At 35.6% G+C, this 19,001-nt stretch overlaps 3 protein-coding genes across 3 annotated transcripts in view; all 3 read right to left on the reverse strand.

The window, feature by feature from the left end:
* The window catches only part of LOC127946685 (USP6 N-terminal-like protein), a 29,922-nt gene extending 23,623 nt beyond the window's left edge, over positions 1–6,299 (reverse strand). Inside the window, exons 1-9 of the mRNA XM_052543398.1 lie at positions 6,113–6,299; positions 5,865–5,952; positions 5,448–5,555; positions 5,172–5,343; positions 4,141–4,266; positions 3,735–3,858; positions 3,463–3,532; positions 1,859–1,973; positions 1,554–1,671 (exon numbers count right to left, since the gene is read on the reverse strand). Coding sequence (XP_052399358.1) covers positions 1,554–1,671; positions 1,859–1,973; positions 3,463–3,532; positions 3,735–3,858; positions 4,141–4,266; positions 5,172–5,343; positions 5,448–5,555; positions 5,865–5,952; positions 6,113–6,219 — 1,028 coding nt within the window. The 5' untranslated portion in view covers positions 6,220–6,299. The remainder of the gene's footprint in view (positions 1–1,553; positions 1,672–1,858; positions 1,974–3,462; positions 3,533–3,734; positions 3,859–4,140; positions 4,267–5,171; positions 5,344–5,447; positions 5,556–5,864; positions 5,953–6,112) is intronic.
* Positions 6,300–6,799: 500 nt separating this feature from the next.
* On the reverse strand, positions 6,800–9,771 carry LOC127947433 (suppressor APC domain-containing protein 1-like). The gene is made up of 5 exons (XM_052544546.1): positions 9,344–9,771; positions 8,915–9,015; positions 8,263–8,409; positions 8,082–8,190; positions 6,800–7,959 (listed from the first exon to the last, which is right to left on the reverse strand). Exons 1-5 carry the CDS (start codon positions 9,351–9,353, stop codon positions 7,904–7,906), a joined length of 423 nt encoding a protein of 140 aa, XP_052400506.1. The 5' UTR covers positions 9,354–9,771; the 3' UTR covers positions 6,800–7,903.
* Positions 9,772–11,734: 1,963 nt separating this feature from the next.
* Positions 11,735–15,318, reverse strand: LOC127947247 (carboxypeptidase A2). Its single transcript, XM_052544235.1, has 11 exons — positions 15,173–15,318; positions 14,995–15,076; positions 14,756–14,890; positions 14,512–14,610; positions 14,316–14,417; positions 14,125–14,226; positions 13,279–13,398; positions 13,066–13,162; positions 12,785–12,984; positions 12,623–12,707; positions 11,735–12,142 (listed from the first exon to the last, which is right to left on the reverse strand). The coding sequence occupies exons 1-11, from the start codon at positions 15,235–15,237 to the stop codon at positions 11,955–11,957; spliced, it is 1,275 nt and encodes a 424-aa protein (XP_052400195.1). The 5' UTR covers positions 15,238–15,318; the 3' UTR covers positions 11,735–11,954.
* Positions 15,319–19,001: the final 3,683 nt, after the last annotated feature.

Here is a 19,001-nt window from a genome sequence, read left to right on the forward strand (position 1 = left end):
CACAGTCAAACTAAGACGATAACTTTTTACATTTCCACACTGATTTACATTATTAGGGGGGAAAAAAATCATAATGTGAATCAACAGCCCATCAGAAGTGTTTAAATAACATGTATGGTCCTTCACAAGAGGACCATCATAAAGTTTGAAATCCTCTGTCCAAGGTTACGCCAGCCAAAAATGACGGTTGTTTTACTACAACGTTTCTAAATCAGACAAATGTATGCAATTTACACAAAAAAATTATATCAAAAAGCAAACAAGAAATGGTTTCCCTTGCTATTACAAGCAAACACTATCCCTGTAAAAGCAGCCCTCCTAGCAGAAGTAAACCTTGTCTGGCTGTGTTTAATGTCACAGTGAGTTACATAAGCCCTGACGTGGCCTTGTCGGGGAAGAAGCGGCACACAGACGATCTGTCAAGACTTTGCAGTGGGCAACACATCAACGGCACTGAATGGGAGGAGGGGGCCAGTATTGTAAAAGAGGGCAAGGTCACCCCAGTCCCTTTTATGAAGAACTGACATTTTTCGCAGTCTCTGGTGATGGGTGATGCACAGCCGTGGATCCCAAAGGGCCAGCTAGCAGTGACGTCAATCGAGTTTCCCTGATTTAATGATTACATAACATGAGCTTTAAAAATCAGTCATCACAGCACACAAAAACAAAAGGAGTTCCTTCTTAAAAGCTCAGCTTGACTGGGAACCCAGAGACTGGTTTGAACCACCATAGACCCTTTCTGCAGGGATTTCAGGAGTTTTGAGACAAACCTACTTCTCTTTTCACCACTTTCTTCTTTCTTCTTTCCCTCTTTGGCCTCCTAAGCGAGGCGACAGTTTCGTTCTCAGACGGCTCAGTTCTCTGCCTTAGCAAAACTCTGATACTCTGAATCAGAGAGGAGCATTTAGGCTTGACCTTGTCGGCACTGACGTCGTGCCAGGCGAGCAACATGAACCCATTCCCCGATGTGTAGGAGCTTTGTGCTGACTGCCATCTGCATGTCAATACCAAATATCCCCTTTGAAACTGGCAAATGGCTTCATTTGCCCTTATAATCCTGTAAAGTGGCCGACAAAGTGCATGGGCTTCACATGGGCATGGATGGTTTTCACCAAGCCTCGACAAATATCGCTTTTAAATGTTAATCGAAGATCTATTCAGAAAGGTGAGTTTTATTTGCACACACGCATATAAAAGGATTCCAGATAACATAATAAATTATTCTTTGGATTGGCATGACAATACACACTACTAAATAAACGGCGGCCATAGAAAAAATTTAACAGCTTAACAATATTGTCTGTCTATATTAATGTAAGCGGTACTCATGGGCATATCACCTTGGTTACTGTGACATCATCAAATAAACATATCCAGAGAATGAAATGAGTCCCACCGATTTCTGTCTGAAGTTTACGTTTACGTTTTAAAAGCAGATCATAATGTGTCTTTTTTATTTTTTATTATACTTAGGTTTTAAAAATTAATTAGATAAAAAAAATGAATATAGATTTAGTGCAAAAAATATATATCTTGTACTTTAGTGCACTTACACATCCACAGGCACTCGCAGCAGAAGAGGAAGTACTGTGGCCTCCTCACTCATGTTCATGATACGAGACTCGAGCAGCAGGATGATGGTGAGACCGGTGCGGAATACAGCCTGTAAACCTGTAAAGAGTGTCAAGAACTCATCAGATCAGGCTCAGGAAACCTGTTCGGAAACAATCATTTTCTATTCTGTTTAGTGACGCTTAAGGTGCAGAAATGACACATTTCACCTTTGATATACAAACATGGCAGCTTGAAACTAGAGGTGTTATTATTCTAGAGCAAACAGGATAAAGGGGTGTAATACCATGCAGCATGATAAGATCCCAAATGGCCAATACTGAGTCCCAGCATGGCAGCGAGGTGAAGAGAGTGAGAAACCACTGCATGATGAAATGCAGAGAAGACACCCCAAGAGTCTCCTACCAGCAGAGAGACAACAACACAGACCTGTCAACATCTGACATTCACGCCACATTTGTATGAACAGGTTATATTTCACACACACAAGCCAACAAACATAAATAAATAAAAAAATGTAAACTTAAAAGCAGCTCTCTCACATTGTAATTTAATGGAAAATAGTGATTGGCACATAAACTTCTCCATTGTTTGTTTCACACTACAAAAAAAAACATTTGAGTTTTTTACATCATGAGGGTGATCAAATCTATTCTCCTTTCCTGTGGTCTAATAGTCAACACACAATGGGAAGCAGATCCCTTAAGAGTTCTCCAAGCTGCACAAATGCTCTGAGGAGGCGGATAGCCACTACTATATATATATTAAAAAAAACAGAGCTCATTTGAAAGCCCTCAGGAAAAGGTCTATAAGACACAGTGACAAGCCTATGAGGGAGTTACATGTGAGAGGCTTTCCCAAGCGAATCTACATAAACTCTAGGGGACTAAGACATTTTTAACCTCTGTGATTAATGCAGCTTGTGCCTGTTTTTATATTCAGACATTTTCCTGATGAAAGTTGAGGCAAGAGTTTAAGACCTCTTCCTTAGTTTAATAGGTCTCTCAGATTCAGAGGAAATGCTAAGAAAAGAGATGGTTTGCTGGGATCCTGATCCTGTTTTAAATGTGAGAGGACAACCAAGTGCTGCTGTCATTAAAACAAGGATATTTAACTGATATAATTGATAATGTGACATTTAATTGATTTGAAATATCTGTAGTCCATTACTGATCACATTAAGAAAACTAATTAGTAACGTAAGCTAGGTTACCCGTTTTAGGTTACTTTTTAACTAACTTGTTTTAAACTTACCATTCAAAATATCATATTGATATAAAAAAAAAGTAAAGATTAATAAATATATATGATATATTTTTTATATCAACATAAAATGCACTAAACATTACATTAAATTAGTTTCCTGAGTTGTTAAAAAAAAATTATTATCTTATAAATGTTTAATAAATTGTTTAATAACAAACACTAAAAATAGAGTTTTATTTGTTTACATATAAACATATTTGTTTCATGTCATTGTGACCATCAAGCATCATCAAACTGTAAACAAGCGAATGTGTTGTTAAATTATTGAACTATTCCTCCTATTTCAAGTAAATATTTAATGTCAGTACTTGATTTTTGGAATCTGATTTAGTAATCCAGATTACATGTAAACGGTTACTACCCAGCTCTCTCTCTCTCTCTCTCTCTCTCTCTCTCTGTGTACACACACATACATACATACATTCATACATACATACTTTTTTTTACAGAGGCAAATTTCAGAGCTTAATTTCATCTATTTTATATACAGAAAAAAATGAATAAATAATATGTAATAATATTAATTTGCTTTTTTAGAGTGATTTTTAATTCATTTATTTATTTACTTATTTTTTATTGAGTGAGATTTTGCTCATTGAAAGAAATTTAGAACATAATTCTCACCAAGTGCTGGAATAGCAGAGGTTTCCTGTGCTTCAAGAGCTGGTGAAAAATCAAAGCTTGATGCTGAATTCTGAAAAAACAAAACAAAAACAATAGAAAACAGATCAAAATAGATTAAAGGTTATCTTTATAAAAAAAAACTTAAAAACTAAAGTGTTATATTTCCAATATCTTCCAACAGCTCTTTCATCAGATGTTTTGAGTGTAACTTCTGTAAACCTTTGTAAAATAAGCATTTATTAATGCAATTAATGTACAGCTGAAGGCCTTACTTCTTCAGAGTAGAATCAAAGAGCTCGGAGAGATACTTGGGCTTTTCTAACAGAGCAACCAGAGCCCAGAAAGCCTCTTCCTCAGACAGGATCATCAGGAGCACAGCAGCTATATAGGACATCCCTGAACAGAACAACAAACCCTGAGGCATCACATAGGCTCATTATAGCCAGAATGTCAAGGGCAAACTAACTAAATTAGCTCCACAGAAAAAATTCGAATAAAATTATGACCATGACATGCAATAACAGCAAGATGGCACTTGACTGCCCTCTTGAGACAAAACCTCAGTATATACTGAACAGAAAAATGTTTAACAGGGCCAATAAAAGAACACGGGCAAAGTTCAAGAAGATTTCAATAATGCCAGTGACCTCAATTCTGGAAGTACAGGCAGTACATTACCTTGTACGTATCCGATCTGGGGATTATATCGGGCAAATCCAGTAAGAACTCTAAAAAGTTTGGCCTGGCCCTCAATAGCCTCCGGACGGTCCCCCATCAGAGTGCAATGGGTGGGAAACGACCTTCCTATATAGACAAATATGGAACTATTCAAACTCACAAAAAGTATATAGAAAGATTACATTCAAAAAGGTAAATGATAAGGTTAGTAATAACGTAAAGTAGTCTATAGAAGTATTTCAGGCTTTTGTAGCTCAAAAGGTAGAGCATGGTGCCAGCAACTACAAAAATATAGTTAAGATTCCCAGTGCCTTGGAACACTTGGGTGAAAGTGTTGGCTATATGCATTAATGTACGGTGCATGTATTTTTTTTATGCGTTAAGTTAAGGGGACGTGTGTTCATGCAGCGCCCCCATGTGGTGCTCAGAATATTCGCCAAGTTCAAACAAAAACACTGCCATCTGTGCCAAATTACTTCCTCCTGAAGTTCCCATTCTTTCAAAAATGAGGCAGTCGACCACAGTTTTTAGCTGAAAAAAAAACATTCATTTACATTTTAATTATTAACATTTTATAAATTACTTGCCAAAATGTATAACATACATATACTATCAATATAGCACTTTTCATCAAAAATCCAAAAAAGAAAATAATGGTAATAAGCAGAAACTGCTTTTTTATATTGATAATAACAAAACCCATTATTAATAACTGAGTAACAAAATTTGATAATAATGGAGGCACTGATTTTATGTGACACTGAAGACTGGAGTAATGGCTGCTGAAAATTCAGCTTTCCATCAGAGGAATAAATTACACTTGAAAACACACTCTGTTCTGTGTGGCTCTTAAAGTGAAAGCAGTCTAATATTCCTTAAATAAATCATTCATATAAAGTTTTAGTCATGTGGCCTACTCATAATCATGTTAAATAATCATGATTACAATATTGCCCAAAATAATTGTCATTCTGGTTTTTACCATAATCGAGCAGCCCTAATTTCAGTGGTCATCCAAATGCACAACTCACGCAGGTCGAGGGCGATCTGTTTGAAGAGCGTTAGGTCAGCGCTGAGGAGATCTGAAGCCTGTCCGCTGCTGATCTCATTCTCTGTGTCCACTAGAGAATCTATAGTATGAACGATACTGTACTCACTGACTCCAAGATCAACCAGAGGTTTACGGATCTCGGCCTGGCATGCCTGAAGTTAACAATCAGAATGGGTCAAAAACAAGGCAAATGTCTTTCAAAGCACCACATTCCAAGTTTGCATAATAATAAAACTGTATATTGACGGGATTGCACCTCATAATCAAAAGAGCTGGCAGCTCTGATACTGTCGATATCTAGGAGGCATTTCCAAACCTGTCCACGCATTGCTGGAGGAATACCAATACGAATAAACCTCTCGATCTGAAATTGAGAAAAAGGAAACTGAAAAAAATTACTAAATGCACGCGTTGGGCAAAATTCATAATTTTAAATTTGTCTGACTTTTTGATGAGTTGAAACTGAGTTAAATCCTTAATTCTTATATGAAGAATTTAGTATTTGTATTTCTCTAAAGACAAGTGATTAATACATAGTATATACATATTATAAATATATACATATTACAGTCAATATATACATTTCTGTTAATTTAAATGGATTCTCAATTCTGAATGGAGCTCAACCATTAGTAAATGCAACACAGAGCTATATAGAGAAACATGCACACACCTGATTTCTGCAGATAAAACTGGATCCATTCCAGTAACTGAGGAATTCACACAGTTCCTTCACCTTAACTGGATTAGGCTGAGGATAACTGAGGAAAACACCGCTTGTTACTTGCCAAGTGCACATCACAACATAACTTAAAGCGTTCATTCATGTGAACTGACCTAAGTTACTCAGAATTATATCTCGAGTTATGAAAACGAACTGAATTCTAAACCACTCATAGTATTAGTGTATTAGTAAACAACCTGTATTCGTGACATCTGTGTCGAAGTTTCCTGTCTCTTTTCTTGCTAAGAGCGAAACCGAATTCATCAAACCCCACCAAACTGCTCGTGCTCGCTCTCCTCAACATGATTCTCCTACAGTCAGTCTGAGTCTGAACGCGCGTGCTTTCATCTGCGCACTGTACACTGTACACTGTAACCGACGCCGACGCTTGAACTCAGCGCCAAGACCGACACAATGCAACTACTCTTCAAAATAAAAGCCTCGAGTCAGGAAGCCAGCCAGAAAAGCCTTTAAATAAATTATATTAAAGCTTGACAAGCTGAAAAAAAAAATCTAATAAAAAGAACATAAAATAGCATTTATGAATGGAACATTTACTATTGAGTATTTTGGAGTCTCTTACGTTCCACTGGGTGGCCAAGCCCACTTAAGAAGACTACACAAAAAACATTTATATAATATATATATATATATATATATATATATATATATATATATATATATATATATATATATATATATATATATATATATATATATATATATATACATACAGCACACACACACACACACACATATATATATATATATATATATATATATATATATATATATATAACTATGAAATTGCTAAATTAAATAAAAAGCATTATATGAACGGTGACAACCTCTCACTCAACAATTTTACATTTTATTCAGCACATTAAACACAATATATAAAATAAATAAAAACATTAATCAAGCCATATTTCTGAGTGATATTATTTTCAATTGTACAATGTTAAACTATGCTGTGAACTACTGTATGCCTTATTGTTATATAAATAAATACTGTATGCTGTAGTTATATAATTTAAATAAACTATGCTTTTAAAGTGTATGGCAGAATATTTTTTAAAGTTTTGATTATTTAAACTATTGAAATATATTTATATAAACTACTGAACCAACTGCACAATTACTATATTGTTAAAGTATGCTGTAATGATACTGCCTCAAACCAAGGCACCAGACTACCAAGGTTAGCTTTGGAAGATGCTAAGGCTTGTAAAAGGCCACTGATGTCAGTCTGGCAGATGATAAGCTGAGGAATGGAGAGGCTGAGACAGGAATCTCTAGGCTGGCTGTGGCAGGAACAGCTTTCATTTTAACCTCTTGGGTGGCCATGAGAGGAAATTCTGGGACCACGATGACAGGTGACATGTCAAAAAAGGCTAAGGTGTGGAGGAATGGCCACTGTTATGCACTCAGTGATGTGTTTCTTTCCATGATAATCGCTGTTGACTTGGATAACTCATTAACTCGATATTTAAGAACTGCTGAATGAATGAGCTTTCAAATTTAATCTCTTTTACATTACTTTTTTTTGTGCTCATCAATTTCACACACAGAAAAAAAACCTGCCAATTTAAATATGCATTAATAAATACAAAAATAGTCAAATATAAATGCAGTATACTGACAAAAAGAAAAAAATGCTCACATGATCTAATTTCTTTGCATGTATGAAGTTACCATTGCAAAAATAGTATCAGAAAATAAATGGCAGAATGCAGTTAATAAACCTTTAGTATATTAATTCCTGGAAGGACAATGGAAATGGAAAGTTTCGCCAAGTCGACTTCACCGAATTCTTGAATAAAACATACAAAGCAGTGTGCGAGTTGTATGCCATGTTTTGGAAATCCAATCAAGTAAGCAATTTTCATATATTGCACTTAAAATGATCATTTCAATCCACTCAGAATACATTCAGCAAGCACAAAATACAGGAAAATACAGTATAGAAATTCAAAACAAATAGCTGATTAAAAACTAGCACTTTCTTCTGAATCGGTAGGAGAGGGCTGATGTCCTTCAGTACCTAAAAAAATAAATAAACTGCTTTGAGTACATTGAACTGAATAGTTCTGGCACATAAAATGACAATGAAGAGAGAACTAAATGCTTTTACATGAATTTTGTGCACATTTTTAAAAGAACGACCTTCTATTGCAGGATCAGTGGGATTCCTGGAGTCACACAGTAGATTCCTCAAGGTCCTGTTCACTCTGTGGATCTGAGCCAACAGTAGGGTGGAGGTGTCTGGAAACACCTGATGAATAGAAAATATATTAAACACAAAAAAGTATAAACATGTTGATACAAAAAAAAAAAAAAATCTCACTTTTCTCATCTCTCCTTTCTTGAACTGGTCTTGCACTTCCATGTGGTCTTCTGGGTTGTAGCATAATTTCTCTCGCACCTGCTCTAAAGCCTGCAATCCAATCCACAAAAGGTCCTTTTCCCTCTCCAAGTCCTTCATCTTCTTCACCTGCAAACATTTTAAAATGTAATAAAAAAAACAATTAAAAAAAAAAACAATTTCAACAATATTAGTTCGACATTGTTATTTTTTTTCCCATAGTTGCTTCAAAAAATTTTCACAATTGCTTTGTGCAGAGTAAACCAAATAAAAATAGATCACAATGTGTGTTAGCTGTGAACTCTAAATATTCCCCTCAGAGCTGGGCAGGAATGTCATGGTGAACTGTGATAGTTGACATCTATGCATATGAGAATTGTTGGTTTAAAATAATGATTCAAATTTACAGTTTTAAAGTTACAGATTACCAACTTAATATACCATAAAAAACTGCAGTACATACATTACATGACTGAATGCATGCAAGTCTCCTTTTCTAAAAATTATGAATGTGTTTAGTTCATTTAATAATACTAAAGTTACTTCAGTTACAGTATATTTGAATCACTTCATTTAAAATAATACATAGCAACAACAACAAAAAAAGCCATTGCAAATAGGGAAACAAACTAACCCAAAGGAAGAACTGCAATGCATCCAGACTGTTAGGACTGTTCCTGAGAGGGACAATGACCACTGTGTAAGATGCCATTGGAGTTGCGAAGGAAAGCAAAGCTGGGACAAATAGGGAATAGAATAACAGAGGCAGATGTTTTGCTGAAACCACACCCTTGTGAAAGAGGCAGGTCAGAGTGTACAGTTTGCACAACTACTAATAAAGAATGACAAAACTCTTCACAAATGCAAAAAATTAAAAAGTATTAAAATTACTTTCCACATTGAACTAATGCAAACTGGCATTTAACAATAACACATAAAACTGCTTTAACATGAAACACTTTTCAAGTTGCATCACACAACAACATCTTAAACATTCAAATGTCGATACAAAATGTAGTTTTAAAAAATAGCTCAAACTGTCTCACAGAGACAGCTCAGCCACCTTGCTCCATAGCTCCTTAGCTCCTGCCCCTTCTTGGCCTGCTGACTTTGGTTCTTCTGAAGCGATCCGTGTGCCTCCTCCACTCACTTTTGCTCATAATGGGAAGTGTTCACTTTAACATTGATCTTAATAATGATAATCTTAATTATCAAAAAGTAAAACATTTTTTTAAAAACAAACCTCTGATAGTCTTCAAAAACATGTTATAATTTACTCAGCCTCAGGTCGTTCCAAACCTGTATTAATTTTTTTTCTTCAGCAGAAAGAAAAAGTCAAGTCTCTAATCAGAAAGCTGTTAAGAATGTTAAAGCAGCCTATTTTTCAAATATGATATCACAGCATTCAAACTCACCAAAAGTTTTTTTTTCAAACTGTGAATAGGTTTATTAATCCAAATGCTGTTACGATATCTCCATCTACAGAGTGTTGTGAGAAGTTTCTCTGAAAAAATAAAATAAAAAAAACATTAGGTCCAGGTTTCGTGTTTTTGATGGAAAGGTGGCAGAAAACTCAACAAGTGTCAACACCTTTGACAAATTTTATCTGGTTTCATCTATCGATATTAGTCATATTATTGCTCATTTGAAACGCTCAGCTACCAATTGGAATGTTTTGCCTTTAGGTTTGCTTGGTGCGACAGCTGATTTTATTGGACCAAAGTATTACATCTATTGTGAACTGCAGCATTTCTACAGGTCTTTTCCCATCATGTCTAAAGCAAACTGTCATTCAGCCCCTTCTCAATAAGTCTGCTCTGGACCCTTTGGATTTCACATATTATCTGCCAATTTCAAAGCTGCCCTGTATTTCGTAAATATTGGAGAAAGTGGTTTTATCTCAGCTGAGCTCTTTTTTAGCTAATAATGATGTGGTAAATGCTTTTCAGTCTGGCTTTACGCCAGGACACAGCACTGAATCAGCTCTATATTGCGAGTTTCCAATGATCTGTTACTCATTGCAGTCTAGTAGTTGAGGAGCTTTAATTATATTCTACCTTAGTGCAGCTTTTGAGCTAATAGATCATGATATCCTTATTAAACGTTTAGAGCATGTTGTGGGTCTGAGAGGGACTGTTTTAAAATGGTATTCTTCTTGTTTGATGGGGTGATCCTTTTCAGTAGGGTTGTGGAATTTTTTTCCTCTTCAATCTCTATTGACTGTGAAGTACCTCAGGGCTTCATTTTGGGACCTATTCTGTTTACACTATTTCTGTTGCCTTTAGGCCTTATTTTAAAGAAATTATGTCTTAACATCTGTATGCTGATGATATTCAGATGTAGTTGCCTATTAGATCTGGAGGATCAACCTCTCATTCATCTTTGTTATTATGTCTTGAGGAGGTGAAGTGCTGGTTGGAGCAAAATCACCTATATGCGAGTAAATCTGATGCAATCATTTTTGGGCCAAATAAGGTTGATTGTGACATGAACAATGTGTTAGGTACATGGACAACTAATGTGCAGTATGGGTATAATTTTTAACTCAGCTCTAACGTTTGATCATCAGATTAAATGTGTGGTAAAAAGTTGCTTCTTTCAGTTGAGGACTATTGCAAAAATGAAATCCTTTTTGTCTGTTGCTGATCTTGAGATAGTGATTCATGCATTTATCTCCGCCCATTTGGACTACTGTAATGCACTTAATTTGGGAGTGAGCCAATCTCTTATTTTAAAATTGCAATTGGTCCAAAATGCAGCTGCAAGGCTCCTCATTAAGTACAAAGAAAAGGGAGCATATTACTTCAGTTTTGGAAAAGCTGCATTGGCCTCCAGTTAAATATCGGATTCAGTATAAGATGTTGCTGTACATTTTTAAAGCTGTCCATGAAATTGACTCAGAATATATTACAGATCTGATTCATTTGAACTCTGGAAGATCTCAAAGATCATTTAACTGCTTACTACTCTCAGTACCAAAAACTTGCCTAAAACAAAGGGGGATCGTGCATTTTTGGTTGCTGGCCCAAGACTGTGGAAGACCCTTCCACCTGACATCAGATCTGCACCCTCAGTTGATGTTTTTAAATCTCGCTTGAAAACATATTTGTTTTCTACGGCTTTTAATTGTTTACTTTGGAAGAAGTAAATTGTTTTTTTTTCTGTTATTGTTGTTTTTTGTTTTTACTATTCACATCTTGTTATGTTGCTGTACAATCCTTTGGTCTACTTTGTAGTGGAAAGGGGTCTATAAATAAAGTACACCTGAGACTTAAATAAAGTAGAGTTGAAAGAACATTATGTTTTGTAAAAACATGGGTGAGAGTAAATAATAACAGAATTGTCATTTTGGGTTAACTATCCCTTTAAGACCAGTATCTGATGGTGCATAAACCAAACATAAGTAGGCCTACTGGTTATGTTGTTAGTCTATTGTAGATTTAGACATCACAAATATTTCACAGATATTTTATTGTATGTTTAAACTGTGCTTAAAACATCAAGACAGTTTATGGGTAGCTACTGTAGTCATTCTTAGAAGTGGGATTTGGGAACTAATAGATCTCTTTCAAAACATATCATTTGGCCAACAACACTGAAGCGTAATATTTGAAATGACAAACATTTGATTGTATATATTCTCTGGTGACTTTACTGAAGTTTATATATTTCTATCAGTAAGGGTGATCACAAACGTGTTTCATAATGTATTTGAGAGCAAGCCACGTCTCCATTGCAGTGGAAACGATCTGGTCGGCAGGCAGGAGGAATCCATATTTGCCAGTGTCACGCAACTCAAAAGCAAAGGAATATTTGATGCCACGTAGATAAGCCCAGTCCGCACTTGCACCACTAGCTGGTTCTGAAATTAAATGTGAATTTTACAACACGGAACACTTTTTATTCTTTATATTAGATATCAAAATTTATTTACAAAACAAGAATAACACAAATTATTCTGTGTAGCACAGGTCTTTCAATACAATCAGTAATCAAACATTTTGTGATACTATTATTCAAAATATAAAATAATGGATGAAAGCTGGGTCGGCCAAAAGAACATCTGTTTATTATAGTCCTCTTCCATTATCAACACGCTATTTTCCTGTTTAGTACTGTAAAGCTGCTTTGACACAATCTTTTTCTCTTTGACACAATCTGGCTCTTTATAGTGAAAGAAGATTCTTTAAATCATTAAAATATTTTTATTTTTATTTTAAATGGTCCTTTCAGACCAGTTCACTGATTCTCTTGAAAACCTCAAATGGTTCTTCTAGCATCTAAAAACACACTTAAATGTGATAAACCACATTTAAAATAGATCCACTTCAATACTACTTACCAATAGTGTGGAAAATGCTTCCAACTTTATAAACGGTGCCATGCCAGGAATTGAGAGCTTTGCTTGCCTGTGTGGCCACATAATGCTAGAAAAAAACATGCAAAAAATATTACAGTGAGATCATAAAACAAACTAGATTTAGAAGAGGAGTAGATTGCTTACCAGTTCAGGCTTGTCAGGAGCATCTGTGCCACTGTAGCCATAGGGATACATTAAGAGCTGCTTGTAGGAGTGGAGGGTCATGAAGGATTTGAAGTTACCATGGCTCATGATGAAATCTGCAATGTTTTTCACTTCAATCTCAGATTGAACAGATGGACCGCGGTAGTCTTCAGCACAGGGGTCATCGCTTGCTCCAGGACCTGAAGAAAATGTAGACACATTTAATAAAGCAAAGTCATTCGGATCTGATGCAACAGGAGAAAACGACAATATAAACGTACCACCAAAATGAGCATCCCAGTTTCTGTTGAGGTCAACACCAGGGCATTTAGGGTTAGAGGTCACAGATCGACTCTTACGCCATAAACGGTAATGCGTCTGAGGTAAAGTGAATTTCAATTTACTTCAATTTACAATACATGCAATTATATTGCTTTTAAAATGCTTCTAAACATTTATTTGTGCTTTATGGAAACCAGGGAATGGCTGCTTACATTGGGAGAGTGGTGAGTGAACACGTATCCATCAGGATTGGCAACAATCATCAAGTAAATATCCACGTGTCCAAGGATACTGGGCACAAGGGCACGGTTTTTCTCAAAGTCTGTGGCAATCTATAGAGTCAAAAACTTCATTTCAGAAGCATAGCTTTAGGTTCTGTGTATTTTTATTCTTTCAGATTTGGTTGAATCTGTCATTTTCTTTAGACTATTCTTGCAACTTCTTAGTCTGTACTTGTGTTGTCAGCACATTGGGTCAATGTTCAAACACTAAACACTGTTTATTTTGAAGTCAAGCTAATACATATGAATGTTACTATAAACTAATTTCAGAGTTCATTGCTGCTGCCTTTTGCATAAAATAAAAATGAAAAAATAAAAATAATAGTAAAATGCAATAAAATCACCTAAATAAATAATAATCATAATAAAATAAAAGATTTTGATAAAAAGATCATTGTTGCTGCACATGAGCTCTTTTTGCAGAAAACTTGAAATAAAAAAAAATATTTCTACTGCACATACAAGTAGGAAAAAAACTAAAAAAAAATAATTTAAATCTTGCTAAAACAATTCTCTAAGGCATTTATTTCTAAGCATTTTAAACAGGATTGCTGACTTTAAAAAAAATGTACCTCATCTGCAATGGCAAGTGAACTACAAACAATAAATGTGCTGACAGATTTCATCTTTCCCATCAGAAAAGAAAAATATAGCTGCATTCTTTTGTTTACTGCAATACACTAACAACACTAGAAAATAGCTCTGATGTACTATGACAAACAGACTCAAACAAACACTAATATACACTGTAACATTTTTCAACTATCTCACTCTCACCCTGTCAGCAAGCCACACTGCAGTAGCGTGAGAAATCCACTCCCTCGCATGGATTCCAGCATCAATCCAGATTGCAGGTTTTTTCTCTCCACCAGTGCTGAACTGGATGCATTTTAAAAATACAAAAAATCAGATAGTGGTATACAGATATCTGTCTGTAATCTGAGTTTATAAACATATGATCTGTTTACCTTCAAGACATACATGGGACGGTTCTCAAAAGTGCTGCCAATCTTCTCTTTAGAGATCAAGTTAGAGTGATTTTCAACAAGGGTGTCCATAAACTTGTAAATCTGAAAGGAGTAATAAAAAAAATCTGACATTTTGTTAAGTTATAATAAGAATGGTTGTGAATGGCATTTTGCAAAAGTCAGTGCATGTACTTACAGTCTCGAGGTCATGATAGGCAGCGAAATTGAAGCTTTTGGTCTTGCGTTCCATTTCTGCATTGTGAACCATTTCTTCTCTCTCTCTGACCAAAAGTTCCTGAGTCAAGTTGTGTATTACTATTACTTTACTGAAAAATTACAACTATTGGAATTTAATGGATTGTAATTAATGGCTAATCTTCTGCAAATTATGCAAAGGCTAATAATGTTATTTTGTATATAGGTTTTTGTATTTAACTCACCTGCACATTGTTGATCATGACAGTGAAAGGGATGTTGCTTTTCTTGAGGAAAACCTTGACAGCATTCAGACTGGAGTGAGGCACACGGATGTCAACAGGTCGTTCAGTGGAGACGGCATGGGTCCAGAAATCCAGCTGTAGAATCACATAACATATATAATCTGAGAGATTTCCATGTCATATTGCACATATGTGATCAATTGATAGTTCATGTATCTCAGCAGGGATTTAACAGATACCCCAGAATTCACATCTCTTTCCAGCTCCTTCAAAATCTGAATGTGGTCTTCAGATTCTGCATGGACTCTGAGAACATGGTCTCTAAGAAATAAAAAAGACAGTTGGCACATTTTGAACAGGAAACAAGGCTGGCATACAGTAATAAGTTACAAAAGAAGAAAAAGTATCTGAATTTACCCATTAAAGAGCTCCTCGGAGTGAACTGCAGCCAGGAGCGCAATGACTGCTAGATAGACTCTCATGTTCTCCTGTTCTGGCAATGATCTTTACTGTACGTCTCTTTTATGGAGAGCTACTCTTGTGCACTCTGAACTGTTTAGGTTTGATCTTTTTATGGCTCTATTTCCGCCCTTCTAATGAGGTGCATAGCTAAGTGACACCCTTGAACTTCCTTTAACACATTCGGAGAACTGCTAAGTTGAGGTCCGAGGTGTGAAGTCAGCAAGAAAGTGTGAGACCACAGTTTTTACCTTTTCCTTTCGCGCTATGGTTGGTGTTGTGGAAATTTTAATTCAATAACAATTTGTAGACACTGAGAATGAAAAAAAAAAACAGAGTTTTGTCTTTGTATTGGTTTAATTATCTGCAGAGAATGATCTGGTTTACACACAGCTTGAGTCTGTGTGTTATCTCTGTGCACACAGACTCAAGCTGTGTGTAAACCAGATCATTCTCTACACACACAGACTCACAGCTCACTTTTTATAGTATGTAAAAAGATACACTGAAGGACAGATTAGGACCTTTGAGCCCATCATGTTGCTCAGTGCACATCACCCCATGTCTCACGCACATTACATGGTAGATGCCTGGTTACTCTCAAAACTGCCCGTCCCTGGTAAGCAGTTTCCCCATAAATGTTGTTTTTCAACCTAAAGCAGTTACGTGCACAAGTTACATAAAATAACTCAATATCCCTATGGACTAAATATACTACCATATTCATTGTATGTTTAAAAGATACTTAAATTAGATAAATGCCATCAATGCCAAATTATAAAAACTAAAAATTTCCATAACATTGGTCATGAGAAAAGTTGGATCCTGTCCCTAGGGACGGCTCTTTTAAATCAGGCAACATGGAAAGTGCCAATTCCATAAATGGGGGATGGGGAGACCCATTATTGGACCACAAAAACATGAAAGAGTCACAATAATGGGACAAGGGACCAAAGAAACTAAAAAAAAGGAAAACATTTCGTTCTCAGCAACAACTGCCCCAGCCCCTGAATCTCAATATTAACCTTACATTTATCAAGCGCCTAATCTTTATTCACATTTATTAGTACCAAACAGTGTAAAGACTGACTGCTAAGTGTCAATGCAGATCAGGGCATGACAGAGTCACCTAAGAATTTTAAACAAACCCGTCTGGTGAAAGCTAGTGATAATGAAAACATGTGCAACAGCTTACCTAAACAGATGCAGGTACAGTATATACATTTTTGTGGATACTAAAAGGCACGTCAGTACGTCACAAAAGCCACACCTCTTATTTGCAACTAATGGGTCCAGATTTTAGAACAATACTCTTGAGAACTTATTATAACAGAGGAAATCTTGATTGAAAAAGTCTCCAACTTTGGACCCCACACATGATTACATTAAATTAGATTCAACTTTATTGTCATTGCACATGTAAGGTACAAGGCAACAAAATGCAGTGATGAAGTAAAAGGGTGAGGGAACGCTACTGACCCTCATCAAATTAAATGGGATAGGCTTGAATACATACACAAAGAACTGAAAACAATGTTGGAAGCCATACACCTTTTTTCATAATTTTATTTCTTTCTGAAACTGATCTGTATCTATGCTAAAGATATGTGCTAAAGATGCGTCTGAGCCATAACCACTTCCTGTTGACTTTGATAGCTCAAACTACTGATGAAAGTATGTTGATAAACCATGTGGGCAACATATAGAGATGAGGCCGGACTGATCAATGATAAATCACACAGAGCACATGTTAAAACACATTGCCTTGTGTTTGTGCAACAATACCCACTCTCCCCAGAAAAGGAGCAGGGGCACACACATTTCTCAAATCCATTTTGTTAGCCAGTGTTCGAAATATTATAAGATCTTTTCAAATCTGCTGAGTTTGGTCTTGTTCAATCTCAACAGTAACATGGTCATCTAGCCATTAACCTAGCAGGTTTTTACAATAATATCTTCTTGTAAGTGATCATGTATCACTGTTGAAAAAAGAATTGACTGAAGAAATTTTGGAAATAATAGAAAAAAATCTAATCGATAAAGTAACTTCTATTTCGGATAATTCTGAAGCGTATAATATATATTTAATGACACATGTTTCATTCTCTGGGAACTTTATTGAAGCTTCAGTACATTTCTATCAGTAAGGGTGATCACAAACATATTTCATAATGTATTTGTGAGTAAGCCACGTCTCCTTTGCAGTGGAAACTATCTGGTCAGCAGGTCGGAAGGAATCCATATTTGCCAGTGTCATGCAACTCAAATGCAAAGGTATAATTTGATGCCACGTAGGTAAGCCCAGTCAACACTGAAATGAAATATGCATAATGCATTTTGCAATACTGAGACCACAGTTCTACTTTTTCTCTGCAGTATTTTCGAACACGCAGCTTTACGCTTCAAATCATAATTCCTTTACAAAACAAGAATGACAACACATTTACTGTGTAGCACAGGCCTTTCAGTACTTTGCAACTGTAAATCACACATTATTGGTACTATTCAAAATATACAAAAATATACAAAAGCTGTCAGTGTGGTGGTGTAAAGGTAGATCTTTGTATCTTATGTACTCCTTAAAGTTAAATATTAGTACTTCAAAGGAATGGTTCACCTAAAAATGAATATTTGCTTTGCAGGAAGCATTATAATGGGTTATGGACTTGTACTTTGGGCAAAAGTGTATAAGTAAAAATGCCTTAATGATGGATTTGTTTCTTACAAACACTCAGCTTTTCACAACACATTAATTAAAGAGCTAGAACCATGTAGATTTGTGGATTATTGTAATGTTTTCATCAACTGTTTGGACTCTCATTCTGACGGCACCCATTCACTGCAGAGTACACATTGGTGAGCAAATGATGCTAATGCTAAACTTCTCAAAATCTGTTCTAATGAAGAAACAAACTCATCTACATCTTGAATGGCTTGAGAGTGAGTAAACTTTTTAGCTTTCGACAACTATTCTTTTAGGGTACATATTAGAACATTTTGAAAGGGTTCCACCAACTTTTGTACCATTTTTTTGAGAATAAAAATAATTTTCTTGTTGTTTTGCATGGACTAGATCTGATCTTTAATATTCTTCAGTAAATATTGATGAATAAAGCACACTGTTGTCTAGCTGAGCATAGTTTACTGTTACATTTTAGCAAATTAATTTAAAACATAAGTGAAAAATAGGCTGTATATATACAAAGCTTAAAAGTGTTTGAATGAGAAAAGATGAATGAATTATGAATCATAATTATGAGGATCATAAATCGTGCTGACTATGGTCACTGAATGCATTTTGTACTAAATGTATTCAGTGTAAGACAAATACAGACAAATAAAAAATAAGGGTTCTTCATTCAAAGAAGAACCATGAAACCTTCTCAATGACCAAAAGTTTCTTTATAGTGGAAAAAGATTGTTTATATTATTAAAGGGGTCATACGATGTTGCTAAAAATAACATTATTTTGTGTATTTGGTGTAATAAGCAGTTTAAGGTTAAAAAAAAAACTAATTATTTTCCACACATAGTATTGTTTCTCCTCTATGTCCCACTTTTCTGAAATGCGTTGATTTTTACAAATCTCATTGGTCTGAAAAGTTATCTGTGCTTTGATTGGCCAGCTATCCAGTGCATTGCGATTGGCTGAATGCCTCAAGTGTGTGACAGAAATGTTATGGCCCTCACCATACGGTGATCACTGATGATGCACGTGTCCCGGCATGACAAACCAAAAACAATAAAACCCATTACAAACGTGGCAGTTGTTGCATCCAGTGGGGAC

This window comes from Carassius gibelio, chromosome A25 (assembly GCF_023724105.1).
Source record: "Carassius gibelio isolate Cgi1373 ecotype wild population from Czech Republic chromosome A25, carGib1.2-hapl.c, whole genome shotgun sequence".
Classification (NCBI taxonomy): domain Eukaryota; kingdom Metazoa; phylum Chordata; class Actinopteri; order Cypriniformes; family Cyprinidae; genus Carassius; species Carassius gibelio.